Below are 16,643 nucleotides of genomic sequence, written 5' to 3' on the forward strand. Positions count from 1 at the left end.
CTCGGGCGTGGCTAGAACATGATCGAATGAAAAAACCGTGTTCATGCTTTACCAATACGTAAGTGCATGAACAAAACAAAGCGTTAAGCCTCATTTTCCTCTCAAGACGATTCAAGTCACCGCAATAACTGGATTGACCTTTCAAAAATGAAGTTCAACAATGACAATGAGAAACAGGTTTTCGATAAACTTAAAAAAGCAATTCCTGGGATCATTAAGGAAAAATGTGCAGGGTACGATGAGTTGTATGGTTATAAACTGAATTCTGAAGGTCTAACTTCAGAGGAGGTCGAGAAATACTACGACGAAAAGATTGCGGACTGCTTAATTTACAAACTTTGCAAAGCATATCAATTTGAATACGCCACTGTTGTGCAAAACTTGGTTGATATCTTAAAATGGAGGAAGGAGTTCAATCCATTGAGTTGTGCCTACAGGGAGGTTCATAACACGGAGCTGCAAAGCGTTGGTATTTTGACATTCGATGCGAATGGCGATGCCAATAAAAAAGCCGTCACTTGGAACTTATATGGTCAGCTGGTCAAAAGGAAGGAATTGTTTCAGGAAGTAAATAAATTTGTGCGCTATAGAGTCGGGCTTATGGAAAAGGGTTTGAGTCTATTAGATTTTACCAGCGAGGACAATTGCTACATGACCCAAGTCCACGATTACAAGGGCGTCTCTGTCTGGAGAATGGACTCTGATATTAGGAATTGCAGCAAAACCGTCATTGGCATTTTCCAAAACTATTACCCAGAATTGTTATACGCAAAGTACTTTGTCAACGTCCCCACTGTTTTTGGCTGGGTCTATGATTTGATTAAGAAGTTTGTTGACGAAAGCACCAGAAAGAAATTTGTAGTATTAACTGAAGGTAAAAAGTTGGGTCAGTATTTAAAGGACTGTCCCCAGGAGGATTACGGCGGGAAGGACAAGCAGAACACTTTGAGCAAGCAAAACATCACAAACGTCCACCCAACGGAGTACGGCCTTTACATCCTGCAAAAGCAGATCATCGAAGACGTTGAGTAAGATACGCCGTTGGTTGTAACGCATTCCCTCCCTCATAAATAACTCTATAATAACTTTTTGATCTCGCCTTGTATTCAAGTGAATCACTACAACTGTATTACCATTTAATCTCTTCTCTTACTGATACGACTCAGAAAACGCTGTGCGGAATGAAGGGGCCACGGAAATGTTCTAGAAGGCGATGGCAATAATAGGGATACAGATCAAGTAGATTCGCCTATATAAACCGCAGCGCACCGACAGATGAATGAAATCGTAGGCGCAGTTGTTTGCAGGGGAAGAGGTTAGCAAGAACAACAATAAGAAAGCAAGAACAGCATGCTAAGAAAAGGAACTTCAACGATATACAAGACACACAAGAAAAGCAACAGCAGCATACTCAGGAGCCAGCGAGACCAAACTAGGATGGATTCGTTGGTGGAAGAATCTCCCATGGGTGATTTTGGGGTCCATAACCAACCTACGCAGCCCGGCGTGATATACTACTTTGTCGAGTTGACTAATTTAGGCATACAAGAGAACTCCAGCAGCAATAATAACAACAACAACAACAACAACAACAACAACAACGGCGAAAATAGCAACAATGAGAACGATGAGAACGGCACCCGATACGGCCACGGTAGCAGTTCAGGCGGGAACGTCCATTCCCGTCGTTACTCGTAAATTTAAGCATTTCACCAAGCATATCTAGCAACACCAACGGGGTTATACTAGGAAATCCGCAGGCAATTGCGGAGTTGTAACAACTATGAGCCTTCAAAGCGTGGCACTGGGATCAGGAACACGCACAGGACTTTATTGGTTTATTAGTTTCCGTGTATAGTAGTGTATAGTATATTGAAATACAAATATTTTAAGGTTCGTGTTTATGGCATTGTTTAAACCGGCTGGGTCACCCGGACCTCTTAGCCGACTTTCCTTTTTATGCCAAATTTCAAAAGTGAAATCACCAATTTTCATCAAAAGACCAGGAACTGTGGAAAAATCCAATTTGGAGAAGAAACCATTTCGCAAAAATACACTACGCAAGAGCATCATGTCTGCCGATCATTCCAGAGATCCATGTCCTATAGTAATATTAAATGATTTCGGCGGTGCCTTTGCCATGGGCGCTATTGGTGGTGTTGTCTGGCATGGGGTTAAAGGTTTTAGAAATTCGCCATTAGGTGAACGTCGTTCAGGAGCTGTGAGTGCCATCAAGGCGCGTGCTCCTGTACTAGGTGGTAACTTCGGTGTATGGGGTGGTCTGTTCTCTACTTTTGATTGCGCTGTGAAAGCCGTCAGGAAAAGAGAAGATCCATGGAATGCTATCATTGCAGGGTTTTTCACTGGTGGTGCTTTGGCCGTAAGAGGCGGTTGGAGACATACAAGAAATAGTTCCATCACATGTGCTTGTTTGTTGGGTGTGATTGAAGGTGTGGGGTTAATGTTTCAAAGGTACTCCGCTTGGCAAGCCAAACCTATGGCTCCTCCTTTACCTGAAGCTCCTCCCTCCCAACCTTTACAGGCTTAGACGACAGAGGCACTATTTTTAAAAACCGTTAGTATCATTTTTATTCGGCAGACATTCTTCATTGCATGAATGTTGTATTGCACCAGCTTCTCTTCACATCTCACTTTATTTTTCGGCCCATTTCCAAGTCCACTATTTCCCAGCCATGTATATAATATATAACTCAGAAAAAATATCATGTTTTACATTAAAATAGAACAGAGGAATCGCCAAAATAACTGATATAAACTTTATAATATTATATTATTGATTATAATGACTATGCATACGGAAAAAATTAAGAAAAGACGGTTCATATACATTTAATGTATGGTGTGAGCAAGAAGCCGTGATTAAAGTAAAAGGAGGGGGAGAATCGAGTGAACCAAAGTTCTACTCCTCGACAATGTGAAGTTTATTGAATTCACTTGTTGGGCCTTCTTGGACAGAATGACTTACGACACAGTCATTAAGAAAGCTGCTAGATATGTTTTCCTTTCTTTTGCTGATAGTTCCGATGTCAACGCTGTCAGCACCGCCACTGACATTACCAGAATTATAGACATAGTTGTGGCTGGCATTGCCACTAGAATCGCTCATGCGTCCATGGCCCTTCTGCTGGACCTTTGTGCTATCGTATTTTCCTGATGGTCCAGGTAAAGAAGACCCTGGAGGAAACCATTCGCCTGAGAATTCCTGCTTCGTGATAAATGGATGTAGCATTGCCTGTTGTGGTGTCCATCTTTCTAGCGGGTTCAAATTGAGCACACCGCCTAAGAAATGAATTAAACATTCCCTATTTTGCATTTCTTGGTCAATAAGATCTTGAGAGTTCTGAATGCTTTTGGGGTACCTGTAGTTTCTGATAATATCCGGCAATTTTTTCCATTTAAAGTACTGCTTACTTGGCTTTTCTATTATATTGTATTCTCTGCAGAACTCTTCGATGGTTTTCATACGATGCTTTTGTGCAGAGGTACCACTTTCTTCCGGTGTCAATCCTTTCATAAATTTTCCAGAATTTTTACCCATATCTATCATCCACGATGGAGGATAACCAAGTGTGTCAATTATTCTCGTCAGCTGGTTATATTCGGAAGCACCTGGAAAAATTGGTATACCCAAAAATAATTCAGCCACAATACAACCCACGGACCACATATCGATACTAGTCGAATATGGGATACCCAGTATAATCTCAGGAGCACGATAAAATCTGGACTGAATATATGTGTAAACAGTTCTTGCTTCTTCACATGACGAACCAAAATCGATGATTTTCAATTCTGGCTTATCTGGAGCACAAAGTAAAATATTCTCCGGCTTCAAATCGCAATGAATTAGTTTACTTTCCTTCAAGACGCACAATGAATCCAGTATTTGGGTAGTGAAAGTTCTGATCAGATCCATAGACAATCCATGAAACTTGTTTTGCTTTAGCAATTCGTAAAGGTTATTACTCAGTAGCTCAAAGACCAAACATAAGTGGTTCTTGTGGACAAATGAATCATGCATTCTGAGGAAATGGTGCTTATTAGCAGGATCTATCTTTTGATTCAGCAACTCTAATATTTTGGCTTCCGTTATACTTTGTGTCAGATACTCTGTTCTGGATTTAACCACTTTTACTGCCAAAATTTCCTTAGTTAGCAAATTTTGACATTTGACCACTTGACCAAACGTACCTTGACCCAAGATATCAAGCACTAGGTACTTTCTATTTTGCTCTACACCCAAAACATCATTCACATAAAGAATATAATCGCTGTTTATATTATCAAATCCATTATTACATTTTCCCTCGCTGGGTTTAGTCAGCACTCTTTTGGGATTTTTAGACGTTTGGTAGGTAAAGTCGGGAGAACACAAGGAATATGTGGTAATTAGACTTTTTGTTACGCTAACTAAGGGAGATATCGTCTTGGAATTAAGTGATGCACGTCTGAATTTCGGAGTTGCGTTCAAGACCGGTTGGAGGTCGCTTTTAGAGTTGCAGGGTTGCATCTGGGGAATAGATAATTTTTGAGCTTGTACTTCATCTCTCCGTAACTGCTTGAAAGGAGGCTGTAGGGGGGGACTTGTACTTGGAGGATATGCACTGAGCCTTCTATAGGGTGAAATCGTTGGTATGGAGCTTGTTCCTTGATTGGCGTTTGAGTTTACAGAGGAAAAGTTGGACGAGTAATTCGTCGCAGCTAGACTTTGCCTTCTTTGAAACTCTTGGCGATCGTAAAGAGACGGTACAAACCTTGTTCCATATTGTGAGGGGGGGATAGCACCCTGCTGGTATGCATGTTGCTGCTGTTGATAAGCAAAAGGGTACTGGCCACCGTTATTAGCTGGTAGGCTCGTGTTAGAGCTCGTGTAGGCAGGATAACTGTCGTACTGGAAAGGGTTTGGGGCGGGTGCCCTTGTTGGAGGCACAACGAGACTAGATTTACGCCGTCTGTACGCATCTAAGCTTTCACTTGTATTCAGATCATCGTACTGGGGAGGATACACCAGATTTTGCTGGGAATTAGTTACTTTTTCCTCATTCCAGGGATTCACGAAGCAGAATTGCGGGTTTTGTTGTTGCTGCAATTGCTGCTGCTTCTGCAAAGGCCTTTGGGAGGATTGATTCATGTATGATGGGTTCCATATACTGCTTCCCAAATGGCTAGTGTCCTGACTTGCTCCACCTGAGCCCATACTAGCATCACTGTGCGTGGCTAAGGTCGGGCTTAAAGAGGTATTCTTACCATTACTGCTGGTTGAGTCGTTATTATTTGATGTGTTCATGATTCTTCAAATTACCATGTGAAAATGATGATGCCGAAAAGGGTCCTTATACAATCGCTTTTGCTCTTTACCTGAAGCTTTCGCCGATCTGCTTCCTCTACCTACGTGCAACTTAACTATGGGAGAATCTGTGTGTTGTCCCCGGGCGCTGACACTCGAGTTGTTTCCTTATATCTGTTTAACACTACGACTTACCTTACGCTGTTCAGCCTAGAAGGGGTAAATCTGAAGAAGGGGCTTACCGCGAAAATGTTGCAGAAGGGGCAGATAGGGTTAATGATACCAGTGCGCAATTTTGTCATATTTATTAGGTCACCTCTCTACTTTTGAAGTTCATAATAGAGGGTTCTACGATATAATTAGGTCTTTTCCGTGTGACGTGATATATATCTATAGTGATGATTTTTATTCTTTTTCACAGATTTTGCAAGTTTAATTACTAAGACATACAGTGAAACCAAGGTAAAGAAAACGGCCTTAAATAAGGTTGCTGAGAAATTTAAGCTTGAGTCCAAGGAGTAGAGTACACCACATCAACCATATATTATAGAATAAATTAGAAAATGAATGTTTCCACATCAACATTTCAAACAAGACGAAGAAGATTGAAGAAAGTGGAGGAAGAAGAGAATGCCGCCACTTTGCAACTGGGTCAAGAATTCCAATTGAAACAGATAAACCACCAAGGCGAAGAGGAAGAGCTGATTGCTTTGAATCTGAGCGAAGCTAGACTAGTAATTAAGGAAGCTCTGATAGAACGTAGGAGAGCATTTAAAAGATCACAAAAGAAGCATAAGAAAAAGCATTTGAAGCATGAAAATGCCAACGATGAAACGACAGCCGTGGAGGACGACGATGACGACTTGGACGAAGATGACGTTGATGCAGATGATGACGATTTCATGCACTCTGAAACTAGAGAAAAGGAGTTGGAGTCTATCGATGTCCTTTTAGAACAGACCACGGGCGGAAATAATAAGGACTTGAAAAATACCATGCAGTACTTGACAAATTTTTCTCGATTTAGGGACCAGGAAACCGTGGGAGCAGTTATACAACTTCTGAAAAGTACTGGTTTACATCCGTTTGAAGTGGCACAACTGGGTTCTTTGGCCTGTGACACTGCCGATGAAGCAAAAACATTGATTCCGAGTTTAAACAACAAAATATCTGACGATGAGTTGGAAAGAATACTAAAGGAACTGTCAAACTTAGAAACCCTCTATTAACCGATCAATGTATATATATGCGTATATGTGTATAATGTAGGTAGTGATGAATTTCGCTCTGTAAGCTAGTCTATTTCACAGGGCAAATGATAAATGTGAAACCTGGTATTACTTTTCCTTCAGGAAAAATTTGCCGCTGCCATTTTTCCACCACCTCATCAAACAACTGTGAGGCGCTATATCTATGACGCTCTCATCGTTGCTCCTGCATCTACAACGCTGGTCGAGCCTTACGGCATACGATGCCGGACAGGTACCGAATGGTGAATGGAAATAGCCAAGTTCATCAAAGTGGATGATTTCATCCGGTCTTAACAGTAAGGACACACCGATTGAATGCACAGGAGCATCCCCCCATCTCTCGTAATAGAATCCTCCCTTGGCGTCTAAGGTTTCGAAAAAGTTCTTGTATTCGTCACTTCTGAAGAAATTTAGATCGCCAATTTCGAAATTTGACCAAAAATGACATAAGTTGTAATCGGAGCTTGCCTCGACAATAGGATAGTGCTTACCGACTAATCCCGAATCAGTCAAAAATGCATATGCGCTGTCCTCTTTACTAAGAATAGCTCCTTCATTCGCTTCCAAATATTCCTCTATTGTATGCCATAGCGTCGGTATTGTTTCCTCGTATTCGTATAACGAAATGACGAACCCATATTTCTTGTCTTTCAATCTCATAATCCTGAACGGATCGTACGGGAAATCGCAATAATATTCGACATTGGGTTCCACCCTAAAATAATAGTCATAGTTGTCCAATATTGTCTGTCTGAAGAAAAATCCGGAATTAAAACGGCACATGTTTCTATATGACTTGGATCCCCCATATAGAACACCTTCATCTTCCATCGCACGTAGTCTTTCTTCAAAAAGCGTTTCGTTAATCCATTGTGGCCGGTTCCAGTTCTCTGACGGGATTAAGGCGTATTGGGTCTTCCCACTTGCCATTGCTGTGGTCGCTTCAATGAAGTCTTCGTCGAAGGGAACGTCATTCAGGAATGTCCAATCATAATGATACTTATTGTTGAATCTGTCTTCTAAAGATCTCATTGAATCTAAAGCTCCTTCTAATTCTGAGTTTCTCACTAGCATTAATATCGTTGCATTTTCACGTGGATATACGTGGCCATAATCATTTTGTCTTCTATAATTTAAAGTGTAATCCTCATAACTGTTGCGAGAAAGCTTTACTTCGGGAAAGTAGTTTCTTCTTCGATTTGAATCATATTGTTCCTTCACTCTTTGAGAAAGGCTAGTATACGAACTGTCAATATTCCGACATTTTCGTATTAGAGATAGTTCTTTGCAAAAAGAACAGATCAAAAAAGTCCATATCGGTACGAAAACGCTGAGGATGTAAATAGAGCTTCTTTTTGCCATCTATCGCTTTAATAATACACTGTCTTGTTTCTAATAGCAGCTTTCAACCATTGGGCTTGGTCACGGTATGAAAAAGTAATGTCAAATCACTTTTGTAGACAGAAAGTGGAGAGATGCAGTGTTTTATCTTCTTTTTTTATTTTTCACTAAAAAAATGCATGGAGAATTTTCAAGGTGAACAATAAGAACACTGATTTCTTATGACAAAAGGAGAGGAAACTACTGGGCAAAACATTGTTATTACAGAAGCAGTGTTTTAAGGACCTACCGAAAGAATACATTAAGGACAAATTTTCAACCCAAAAATTGGAGAAATAATCAGAAAACATTATTTAGTTATTGTACATATTATATATTCAAATATCTACTATGACAAATCCCTAACAAAAAGACAATAAAAGGATAATCAATAATAAAGACAAATATGGGCAAAATAATAATATCATATAAGGGGACAAGAGAAGATAGAGGTAGTATAATTATAATTTTCTTTTCTTGAAGATTAGTTCAACAAAGTAGCAATGTCAGATGGCAATTCTTCGATTTGAGTGGAGTAAAACTTTTCTAGTTCTCTCATAGCACCAACGTCTTCGTTGGTGACAAAGTTGATAGCAACACCCTTTCTACCGAAACGACCACCTCTACCGATTCTATGAATATAGTTTTCCTTATTAGCTGGCAAATCGTAGTTGATAACCAAAGAAACTTGTTGGACATCAATACCTCTGGCTAACAAATCAGTGGAAATCAAGATTCTGGAAGAACCACTTCTGAATTCCTTCATGATAGTGTCTCTTTCCTGTTGTGGTAAGTCAGAATAGATGGCAGAGACGGTAAATTTGTCATCTCTCAATTTGGTGGTCAATTCTTCGACCTTTCTTCTGGTGTTACAGAAGATAACTGCTTGGGTAACGGAGATGGAGTCGTACAAATCGGTCAAACACTCGTATTTGAAATCCTCTTCTTCAACATTGACGTAGAATTGTTTAATACCTTCCAAAGTCAATTCATCTTTCTTAACCAAAATTCTGACAGGGTTTCTCATGAACTTCGTGGTAACTTCCAAGACGTCGTTTGGCATAGTAGCAGACAAAAGAACAACTTGAGTAGTTGGTGGTAGTAATGTGAAAATTTGGTAAATTTGCTCCTTGAAACCAGAAGACAACATTTCATCGGCTTCATCTAAGATGAACATCTTGATCTTGTCAGTTCTGAATCTACGTCTTTGGATGTTGTCGAAGACACGACCTGGAGTACCAACAACAATTTGAGCATCTCTCAAACCTTCGGCATCTTCGACAAAGGAAGTACCACCGATACAAGCGTGAACCTTGATGTCCATGTGGAAAGCCAAAGCCATGACAACCTTCTGGATTTGTAAAGCCAATTCTCTGGTTGGGGCCAACATCAAAGCTTGAGGAGCCTTAACGGAGGTGTCGATTCTTTGCAAAGCAGCAATGGAGAAAGTACCAGTCTTACCAGTACCAGATTGAGCTTGAGCTAAGACATCGTGGCCTTCAATGATAGGCATGATGGCACGTTGTTGAATGGCAGATGGTTCTTCGAAACCGTAACCGAAAACACCTCTCAACAAGTTTTCATCCAATTCCATATCATCGAACTTGTAGACGACTTTGTCATAGTTCGTTAGAATTTGAGATTCTTCAACGTCAGTAATACCTTCAGACATATTGCAGCTACTGTTTATTAGTTTCTTGTACGCACCAGTCTTTTGTTTAGCGAACCTTTTTTTAAATTAGGCTAATTGCAAGATCAGCGATTTTCCACTCCCTGAGATGGGATTTCTTTTATATATGATGCTGAAAAAAATAAAAAAATTCGAAAAAAAGAAAAAGGTACGCAAAACGAACACGTTCACCCGGCCTTCTTAAAATCGTGTAGCGTGATGATGATCTAGCTAATATGTACTGTGTAGAGAAGCTCTACGTAATGAAATGGGTAAGTAGTCATGATTTCAGGCATCGGACCCTGGAAATGCTCTTTGGACACGGTCTAAATAGTCCGTGTCTTCCCAATCGAATTTGAAGGCTGATTGAGGTACAGAAATTGGGGGTGCTTGGTGATCTTCTTCTATAGCCGCCTCTTGTGGGGAGTTGAGATCTATTTGGGTCGCTACATCGGGTTCAACCTTAGTCTGTTTCCTCCTGGTATTTTGATTTAGCAGTATGCTGAGAGACGGAGTCTCGTGATCGAAATATGTGTCTGTTTCAACATTGCCCAGTTGCAAATGCGTGAAGTAATTACTCAAGTGGTACTCGCTGTAAAGATCACAATGTGCGTTTCTCCATAGTTGGTGATAGCGGTCCTCATAGTCAGATGTAGTGTGTGACCATGGTTTAAACGTTCCAATGAAGTGAACCAGTTTGATATGTTGTTGGAAAAAACTCATCGCGGGTGAAGACTGGTATCCGTAGTTGGGCATTGTCACATTATAGATAAAGGGAAGTCGTATCCACTCCACGAGCGGAGATATCTTATGCAAAACTTCCCTGCTGTAATTGCAAACGGGATTGAAAAACTGGTTGAAGATACCTTGATCGGCACCATCAATCGATACAGTCTTGACCAGGAAATCCTGTAAACTCCTTGCCACTTCCAGATCGGGAATCAGTAATAGTACACCGGTATTAAACATGTCGGGCCATCCGATATCTGGAACAGCGGCAATTTGGAACCTTGTCTGTTCCGGATATAATTCCAGAATATTGAAAAACTCCTTGTCCAGGGGTAAAGTGTCTGCATCCAAAAACAAAACCTGATCGAACTGCACCAGTTCCCATAACCTGGCTTTAAGTAAAGTAAAAGCCAGTTCTGGCCTTTTCAATAGCTCAAGATTTTCCTTATTATTTTCTACACTCTTTTCTTGATCCTGTAACGGTTCAATGGTAATAACTTCTTTGAAAAGACTTCTTATCAAGGCCGTTTCCTGGGCGCTGAACTCATTCTTAAACAACCCTCTTGCAACCAGTAGACATACGGTTATCTGGCTTTCCACTACGGTAGACTTCAAGAGTCTCTGCAATTGATACGCCAAAGTCAAGGCACCAGGCAGATAGTCCCGTGAGTATAATAATGTGCAAATGGCAACTTTCCTAGCCATGAGTTCGTAACTGTTATATATGACGCGCTGTATCGGTGGACATATTTTGCGGATGAATGCGCTATCCTTGATCTGTTCCCCTTGTCTTTATATGTCATAGAAAGTGTAAACAAACCCTTAACGGCTACCCCGCGGCGACGAATCAATTTGATTGTGTTTCGAGAAGAGGAGCATTCAAAAGGACGAGGAGAAGCCAACCTAAAAGTGCATATTAGTGCATTGTCCTTTGTCTTTCCTTCTTGGACTCTTTCCTTTTTTTATTGTTATTTTTGTTATTGTAGTTGTTGCATGTACGTAAAGTTATATCTAATTAAATACTGATAATATGATAGAGATAAAAATCTGAGTGAAAAGAAGACGTTAAAAATAACCTCTTTTCCTCCTCTTGCTATTTAATCATTATCTTCTTAACGGGAGTAAGACCAGACGTTCTTCAACAAACCATCGTTTTGAGCCAAACGGTTCAAGGAGTCATCGGATTCACCTCTAGATCTGACGTAACCGGACAAAGCGTAGGTCACGTATTCACCTGGGATGGCACGGCCTTCTTCATCAACCTTGGCAACGTTAATTTGAACGGAGGCATGGTCATCGGCTTTGATGATTCTGTTGGTAGCAGAACACTTTCTTGGAACGTATAGTTCGACCTAATGAGAAAAAAAATATTAACGTTAGTATATTGCACATTTATTCTTGCATAGGGATAGGAGAACTTGGGGAGCGGCCTGATAGAGCTTCTACAAAATTGCTATAATGGCGGGATTCTTGTACTTCCTAGTGTAGTTCGGTGCCAGGTACACCTCTGTCCTTCATCAAAATTCCCAGGAATGTTTATTCTATCCGTAGGTTAGCGTTGAAGCATCACATCACTTTTGTTGGGGGCCCAAATAGATCATCTAATAGTTTCTCTAAAGTGACAATATTTATAACGCACAGACACTATAGTTTCAGGTCCCTTTTCATTGATCAAGCTAGGCTGATGTGTTTAATTCATTGTATTTCTATTTCTATTTCATGCCGATGATCTCTCTTTTGTTCGCTCTCGTATCTTCCTCTCATTTCTTCCTCCTTTATGCGGCATCATTTCTTAAATTTTACGTACTAATTGACCCTTATCGTTTTCCATCTTGGTTTATTGATATTCGATTACTCTTTTATTAGATGTCAGGCTAAAAAATCCCCCTTTTAATGTGAATAGACTAAATAGTGTTTGCAAGAGTTTCAATCCCATAATCTTTAACTACTAGTTCTTACACTATACAAAGCCGAGGTTCCCTCCAAACGGCCCCACTACCATTGTCGTTTCGGCACCCACCACCGGAGAAGTGCTCTAGGAGGACCCCCCCCCCCCTCGCCTGCGAGGAAACCCGCGTAGTTGGCCCTTCGCCTCGCCGCCTGGTTAAGACGCGCCGAGAAAAACTGAGATTTTTTATTCCATCATCAAAAAAAGAGTTTTCAAAGATGTATGGATGTAAGAACTGTACGGATGGACCCACATGGCTGTGTCCAAATTACTTTTTCTGAAATTATGGTTATTTGAGGAGTACAACGGATAGTGCCATCAGATTATTTAGTCTTTGCGTTCTCCCATTGTACTAAGTTCTACTTTGCTTTTTGTTTTTCGAAAACTTGCTTTGGACTTAACGCCGCTGATACAGGTTTACGCTTTACATAATCCATGTTACCATGGCAACAAAACGTGTACGTAAAAAAGAAAAGACGAAGAAAAAAGAAAAGCAGAACTTTCTTCGACGCTGAATTGTTGATATTGAACGTTTGCAAAATATCCGCATGAGCTGAATTCATCAATAGCACGATAAATGGAGTTAAGAAGTGTTCATGCGTCACGGGTTGGACCATTGATGCTATCGTGTGTGCCTGAATTATGTTTTTTTTGTTTTTCCCTCGCTCTGCGCCAAAGTTGTTTTCACATTATAAGGGCAATGAGAAAACCTGAACTATGAAAGGTTGTTTACATACGTGTGAGGGAAATTTTTTTTCGAGTCAGCCTAAGCAGTGAACACAAACCATCTGTTTGAATAGAAAATGGTGGATGGACTGAACACCTCGAGCATCAGGAAGAGGGCCAGAACCCTCTCCAACCCTAATGATTTCCAAGAGCCGAACTACTTGTTGGACCCCGGCAATCATCCTTCAGACCATTTTCGAACTCGAATGTCCAGATGTCGGTTTGATACTAGGGAAAAGCTGCTGGTGTTTACCAACAACCAATCATTCACCTTAAGCCGCTGGCAGAATACATACCGTTCTACTTTCAATGATCTCTACTTTACTTATACTTCTTTAATGGGATCGCACACCTTCTATGTCCTTTGTTTACCTATGCCCGTGTGGTTTGGATATTTTGAAACTACTAAAGATATGGTTTATATCTTGGGGTACTCTATCTACTTGAGCGGTTTTTTCAAAGACTACTGGTGTTTGCCCAGGCCTAGAGCGCCGCCATTGCATCGGATTACGCTGAGCGAATATACAACAAAGGAGTACGGTGCTCCGAGTTCGCATACAGCGAACGCCACAGGCGTGAGTCTCCTATTTTTGTATAATATATGGAGCATGCAAGAGACTTCTGTCGTGGTTCAATTGCTCTTGTCATGCGTGGTTCTATTCTATTACATGACGTTGGTTTTTGGCAGAATATACTGCGGCATGCACGGAATATTAGACCTGGTAAGCGGAGGACTCATTGGGATAGTGTGTTTCGTTGTCAGGATGTATTTCAAGTGCAGGTTCTCGAACTTACACATCGAGGAGTTTTGGTGGTTCCCCGTGTTCAGCGTAGGATGGGGGCTACTTCTCTTGTTTGAACATGTCAAACCAATAGATGAATGTCCCTGTTTCCAGGACAGCGTTGCTTTCATGGGCGTTGTATCGGGCATTGAATGCTGTGATTGGCTGATCAAGGTATTTGGAGTCACGTTAGTGCACAACTTGAAGCCTAATTGTGGCTGGCGGCTGACGCTTGCCAGGCTACTGGTGGGCGTACCCTGTGTCGCTCTCTGGAAGTACGTGATCAGCAAGCCGCTGGTTTACACGTTGCTGATTAAGGTGTTTGGCCTGAAGGACGACAGAAACGTGACGGCGAGAAAGAGACTGGAAGCCACGCACAAGAAAGGAAGTAGCAAGTATGAATGCCCGTTGTATATAGGAGAACCTAAAATTGATATCCTGGGGCGGTTTATCATCTATGCAGGTGTCCCCCTGACCGTCGTAATGTGTAGTCCCGTCGTCTTTTCCCTCTTGCATATAGCATAGAGAGACAAGCAAATAGACAAAAAAAAATGAGTGTATAAATAAATGTATCCGTTTTTAAATTATGTACCTTTTAAATATGTCACTAAAGCGTTGTGTTGTATAAGAATTTTCCATATGTCATGCCAAGGCCCGAAAAAAGAATAAGTAAGTTAAAGTCATTATTATCATCAATAAAATAGAAGAGAGAAGCTATAACAAAAATACGTCTACAACTTAGGAACGTGAGCCAAGTGTCTTCTGGTAGCCAGTGAGGCACTCAAGGGCCCGTATGTTTTGGCGTTTTCCCTGTATTCTTTGAACGAAGTAAACGAGTTCCCCGGAGATCTTTTGAAAATGGCACTGGCCATGGCGCCGGCGGCTATTCTTGAAACAGCGGCCGAGGTGGCTGAAGAAGTGGCAGCGGCGGCTAATCTGGTGCTTTGAGCGATCATCTTGTACGTGTATTTGGTGTGATATGACTTTGTTTCCGAGGATCATGAGAAACACAATAGCAAACGAATTCTTGACCTTCTTAGCATTGGCCTCCGTCTTGCTACTTTATATGTTTGACACACGATCATCTGCACCTGGGAGTGGTCACGCTTGATGTTCGGCATCTGCCGGTAATTTTACTAGCCGGCGGGAAATGGACCCCTGCAGGCCATGTCCCTCACCTTCCCATTCGTGGCTCTTATCTCCAGAGCAACCAAATGTGGAAAAGGCATGACACCCCCACAGAATGGTTTCCCACGCTTTTTTTTTTTTCAAATGCGGCGGTTTCACCCAAACACCGTGATCGCGAAGATCACGTGATAGAATTTATTCCTGATTTCTGGTTTTCTTTCTTTTTCGTTTTTGGGCCAATTTCAAATCGTTTGCGACGAATGGATCGCTCCTTTTTTTTTTTTCAGTCTTCACCGTTTACTGACATCATTGTATCCTCGAGAAGCCGAGCATACGCTCACCTCAACTTGGATCACCTGTGCATAGTAGTTGCTGCATTTGCTTGGTTGTGCGTACCCGTCAATTGCTGAATGACAGTTTGGTCCTTTATTTATTCAACAGTTTTTTCTCTTACAGTGTCTTTGCTGTCTACTTTCAAGATTGGATTCCTGTCTGGTCAGTCACGATTCGCATATCCGTTCATACCTCATAAGGTTTGCTGTAAATATACTTATGCTATAGGAAAGAAGAAAACAGCATGGTAGAGAACTCATCAAACAGTAACCCAACAAGGCCGATCCCGGCAATACCCATGGATCTGCCCGATTATGAAGCGCTGCCCACTCACGCTCCGCTGTACCACCAGCTCATAGCGGGTGCGTTTGCTGGTATAATGGAACATTCAGTGATGTTCCCGATAGATGCCCTGAAGACGCGAATACAGTCGGCTAACGCGAAATCATTGTCCACCAAGAACATGCTTTCGCAGATATCCCATATATCCACCTCGGAGGGGACCCTGGCCTTATGGAAAGGTGTTCAATCCGTCATACTCGGTGCAGGGCCTGCCCATGCAGTGTATTTTGGTACGTACGAATTCTGCAAGAAAAACCTTATCGACTCGAACGATACGCAGACGCACCACCCTTTCAAAACGGCAATTAGTGGTGCCTGTGCCACCACTGCGTCAGACGCATTAATGAATCCATTCGATACAATAAAACAAAGAATTCAACTAAACACCTCCGCATCAGTATGGCAGACCACAAAGCAGATATACCAATCTGAAGGTTTGGCAGCATTTTACTATTCTTACCCAACCACTCTAGTAATGAACGTCCCATTCGCAGCATTTAATTTCGTCATATATGAGTCATCCACTAAATTCTTGAATCCCTCAAACGAGTACAACCCTCTGATACATTGTTTGTGCGGTAGTATCAGCGGATCCACGTGTGCGGCAATCACGACTCCTTTGGACTGCATAAAAACAGTACTGCAAATAAGAGGCAGCCAAACGGTTTCGTTGGAAATAATGAAAAAGGCAGACACTTTCAGTAAAGCGGCCACTGCCATATACCAGGTTTATGGCTGGAAAGGGTTTTCGAGAGGTTGGAAACCAAGAATTGTGGCAAATATGCCTGCCACTGCTATATCATGGACGGCTTATGAATGTGCAAAGCATTTCTTGATGACGTACTAGGTTGTTTTTTGTTGCATCATTTTTTCCTTTGACTTGCATCTATAGAAAATCATGTGTATTATTACTATTTTCTTCTTATCCCGATATGTACATTAAAAAATCTGACAGTTAACTTAATAGTACAAAGGTTGGAGTGAATTATTGCAGGAAATGTTTATTTTTTCATTCTTTTTTTATTTTATTTTATATACGTTTTGTATA

At 41.2% G+C, this 16,643-nt stretch overlaps 12 protein-coding genes across 12 annotated transcripts; 6 read left to right on the forward strand and 6 right to left on the reverse strand.

Annotated features, from left to right (window-relative positions):
• Nucleotides 1-147: 147 nt before the first annotated feature.
• Nucleotides 148-1,032, forward strand: SFH5 (Sfh5p; the record flags this gene model as incomplete). The annotated part of the gene is made up of 1 exon (XM_056228906.1): nt 148-1,032. The coding sequence occupies one exon, from the start codon at nt 148-150 to the stop codon at nt 1,030-1,032; it is 885 nt and encodes a 294-aa protein (XP_056082978.1).
• Nucleotides 1,033-1,350: 318 nt separating this feature from the next.
• On the forward strand, nt 1,351-1,698 carry ROQ1 (Roq1p; the record flags this gene model as incomplete). Its single annotated transcript, XM_056228907.1, has 1 exon — nt 1,351-1,698. The coding sequence occupies one exon, from the start codon at nt 1,351-1,353 to the stop codon at nt 1,696-1,698; it is 348 nt and encodes a 115-aa protein (XP_056082979.1).
• Nucleotides 1,699-2,071: 373 nt separating this feature from the next.
• Nucleotides 2,072-2,548, forward strand: TIM17 (protein transporter TIM17; the record flags this gene model as incomplete). Its single annotated transcript, XM_056228908.1, has 1 exon — nt 2,072-2,548. The coding sequence occupies one exon, from the start codon at nt 2,072-2,074 to the stop codon at nt 2,546-2,548; it is 477 nt and encodes a 158-aa protein (XP_056082980.1).
• A 372-nt stretch (nt 2,549-2,920) lies between these two features.
• On the reverse strand, nt 2,921-5,308 carry YAK1 (serine/threonine protein kinase YAK1; the record flags this gene model as incomplete). The annotated part of the gene is made up of 1 exon (XM_056228909.1): nt 2,921-5,308. The coding sequence occupies one exon, from the start codon at nt 5,306-5,308 to the stop codon at nt 2,921-2,923; it is 2,388 nt and encodes a 795-aa protein (XP_056082981.1).
• Nucleotides 5,309-5,871: 563 nt separating this feature from the next.
• RPB4 (DNA-directed RNA polymerase II subunit RPB4) lies at nt 5,872-6,537 on the forward strand (the record flags this gene model as incomplete). Its single annotated transcript, XM_056228910.1, has 1 exon — nt 5,872-6,537. One exon carries the CDS (start codon nt 5,872-5,874, stop codon nt 6,535-6,537), a length of 666 nt encoding a protein of 221 aa, XP_056082982.1.
• A 108-nt stretch (nt 6,538-6,645) lies between these two features.
• On the reverse strand, nt 6,646-7,920 carry YUR1 (mannosyltransferase YUR1; the record flags this gene model as incomplete). The annotated part of the gene is made up of 1 exon (XM_056228911.1): nt 6,646-7,920. One exon carries the CDS (start codon nt 7,918-7,920, stop codon nt 6,646-6,648), a length of 1,275 nt encoding a protein of 424 aa, XP_056082983.1.
• A 502-nt stretch (nt 7,921-8,422) lies between these two features.
• On the reverse strand, nt 8,423-9,610 carry TIF2 (translation initiation factor eIF4A; the record flags this gene model as incomplete). The annotated part of the gene is made up of 1 exon (XM_056228912.1): nt 8,423-9,610. One exon carries the CDS (start codon nt 9,608-9,610, stop codon nt 8,423-8,425), a length of 1,188 nt encoding a protein of 395 aa, XP_056082984.1.
• Nucleotides 9,611-9,895: 285 nt separating this feature from the next.
• Nucleotides 9,896-11,041, reverse strand: GLG2 (glycogenin glucosyltransferase GLG2; the record flags this gene model as incomplete). Its single annotated transcript, XM_056228913.1, has 1 exon — nt 9,896-11,041. The coding sequence occupies one exon, from the start codon at nt 11,039-11,041 to the stop codon at nt 9,896-9,898; it is 1,146 nt and encodes a 381-aa protein (XP_056082985.1).
• Nucleotides 11,042-11,448: 407 nt separating this feature from the next.
• Nucleotides 11,449-12,167, reverse strand: RPS21B (40S ribosomal protein eS21; the record flags this gene model as incomplete). The annotated part of the gene is made up of 2 exons (XM_056228915.1): nt 11,449-11,688; nt 12,144-12,167. 2 exons carry the CDS (start codon nt 12,165-12,167, stop codon nt 11,449-11,451), a joined length of 264 nt encoding a protein of 87 aa, XP_056082986.1.
• A 920-nt stretch (nt 12,168-13,087) lies between these two features.
• Nucleotides 13,088-14,317, forward strand: LCB3 (sphinganine kinase LCB3; the record flags this gene model as incomplete). Its single annotated transcript, XM_056228916.1, has 1 exon — nt 13,088-14,317. One exon carries the CDS (start codon nt 13,088-13,090, stop codon nt 14,315-14,317), a length of 1,230 nt encoding a protein of 409 aa, XP_056082987.1.
• A 206-nt stretch (nt 14,318-14,523) lies between these two features.
• DPI8 (Dpi8p) lies at nt 14,524-14,748 on the reverse strand (the record flags this gene model as incomplete). The annotated part of the gene is made up of 1 exon (XM_056228917.1): nt 14,524-14,748. The coding sequence occupies one exon, from the start codon at nt 14,746-14,748 to the stop codon at nt 14,524-14,526; it is 225 nt and encodes a 74-aa protein (XP_056082988.1).
• Nucleotides 14,749-15,497: 749 nt separating this feature from the next.
• On the forward strand, nt 15,498-16,442 carry MRS3 (Fe(2+) transporter; the record flags this gene model as incomplete). Its single annotated transcript, XM_056228918.1, has 1 exon — nt 15,498-16,442. The coding sequence occupies one exon, from the start codon at nt 15,498-15,500 to the stop codon at nt 16,440-16,442; it is 945 nt and encodes a 314-aa protein (XP_056082989.1).
• Between the last annotated feature and the right edge of the window lie 201 nt (nt 16,443-16,643).

Source organism: Saccharomyces kudriavzevii, assembly GCF_947243775.1.
Source record: "Saccharomyces kudriavzevii IFO 1802 strain IFO1802 genome assembly, chromosome: 10".
In the NCBI taxonomy this organism is placed as follows: domain Eukaryota; kingdom Fungi; phylum Ascomycota; class Saccharomycetes; order Saccharomycetales; family Saccharomycetaceae; genus Saccharomyces; species Saccharomyces kudriavzevii.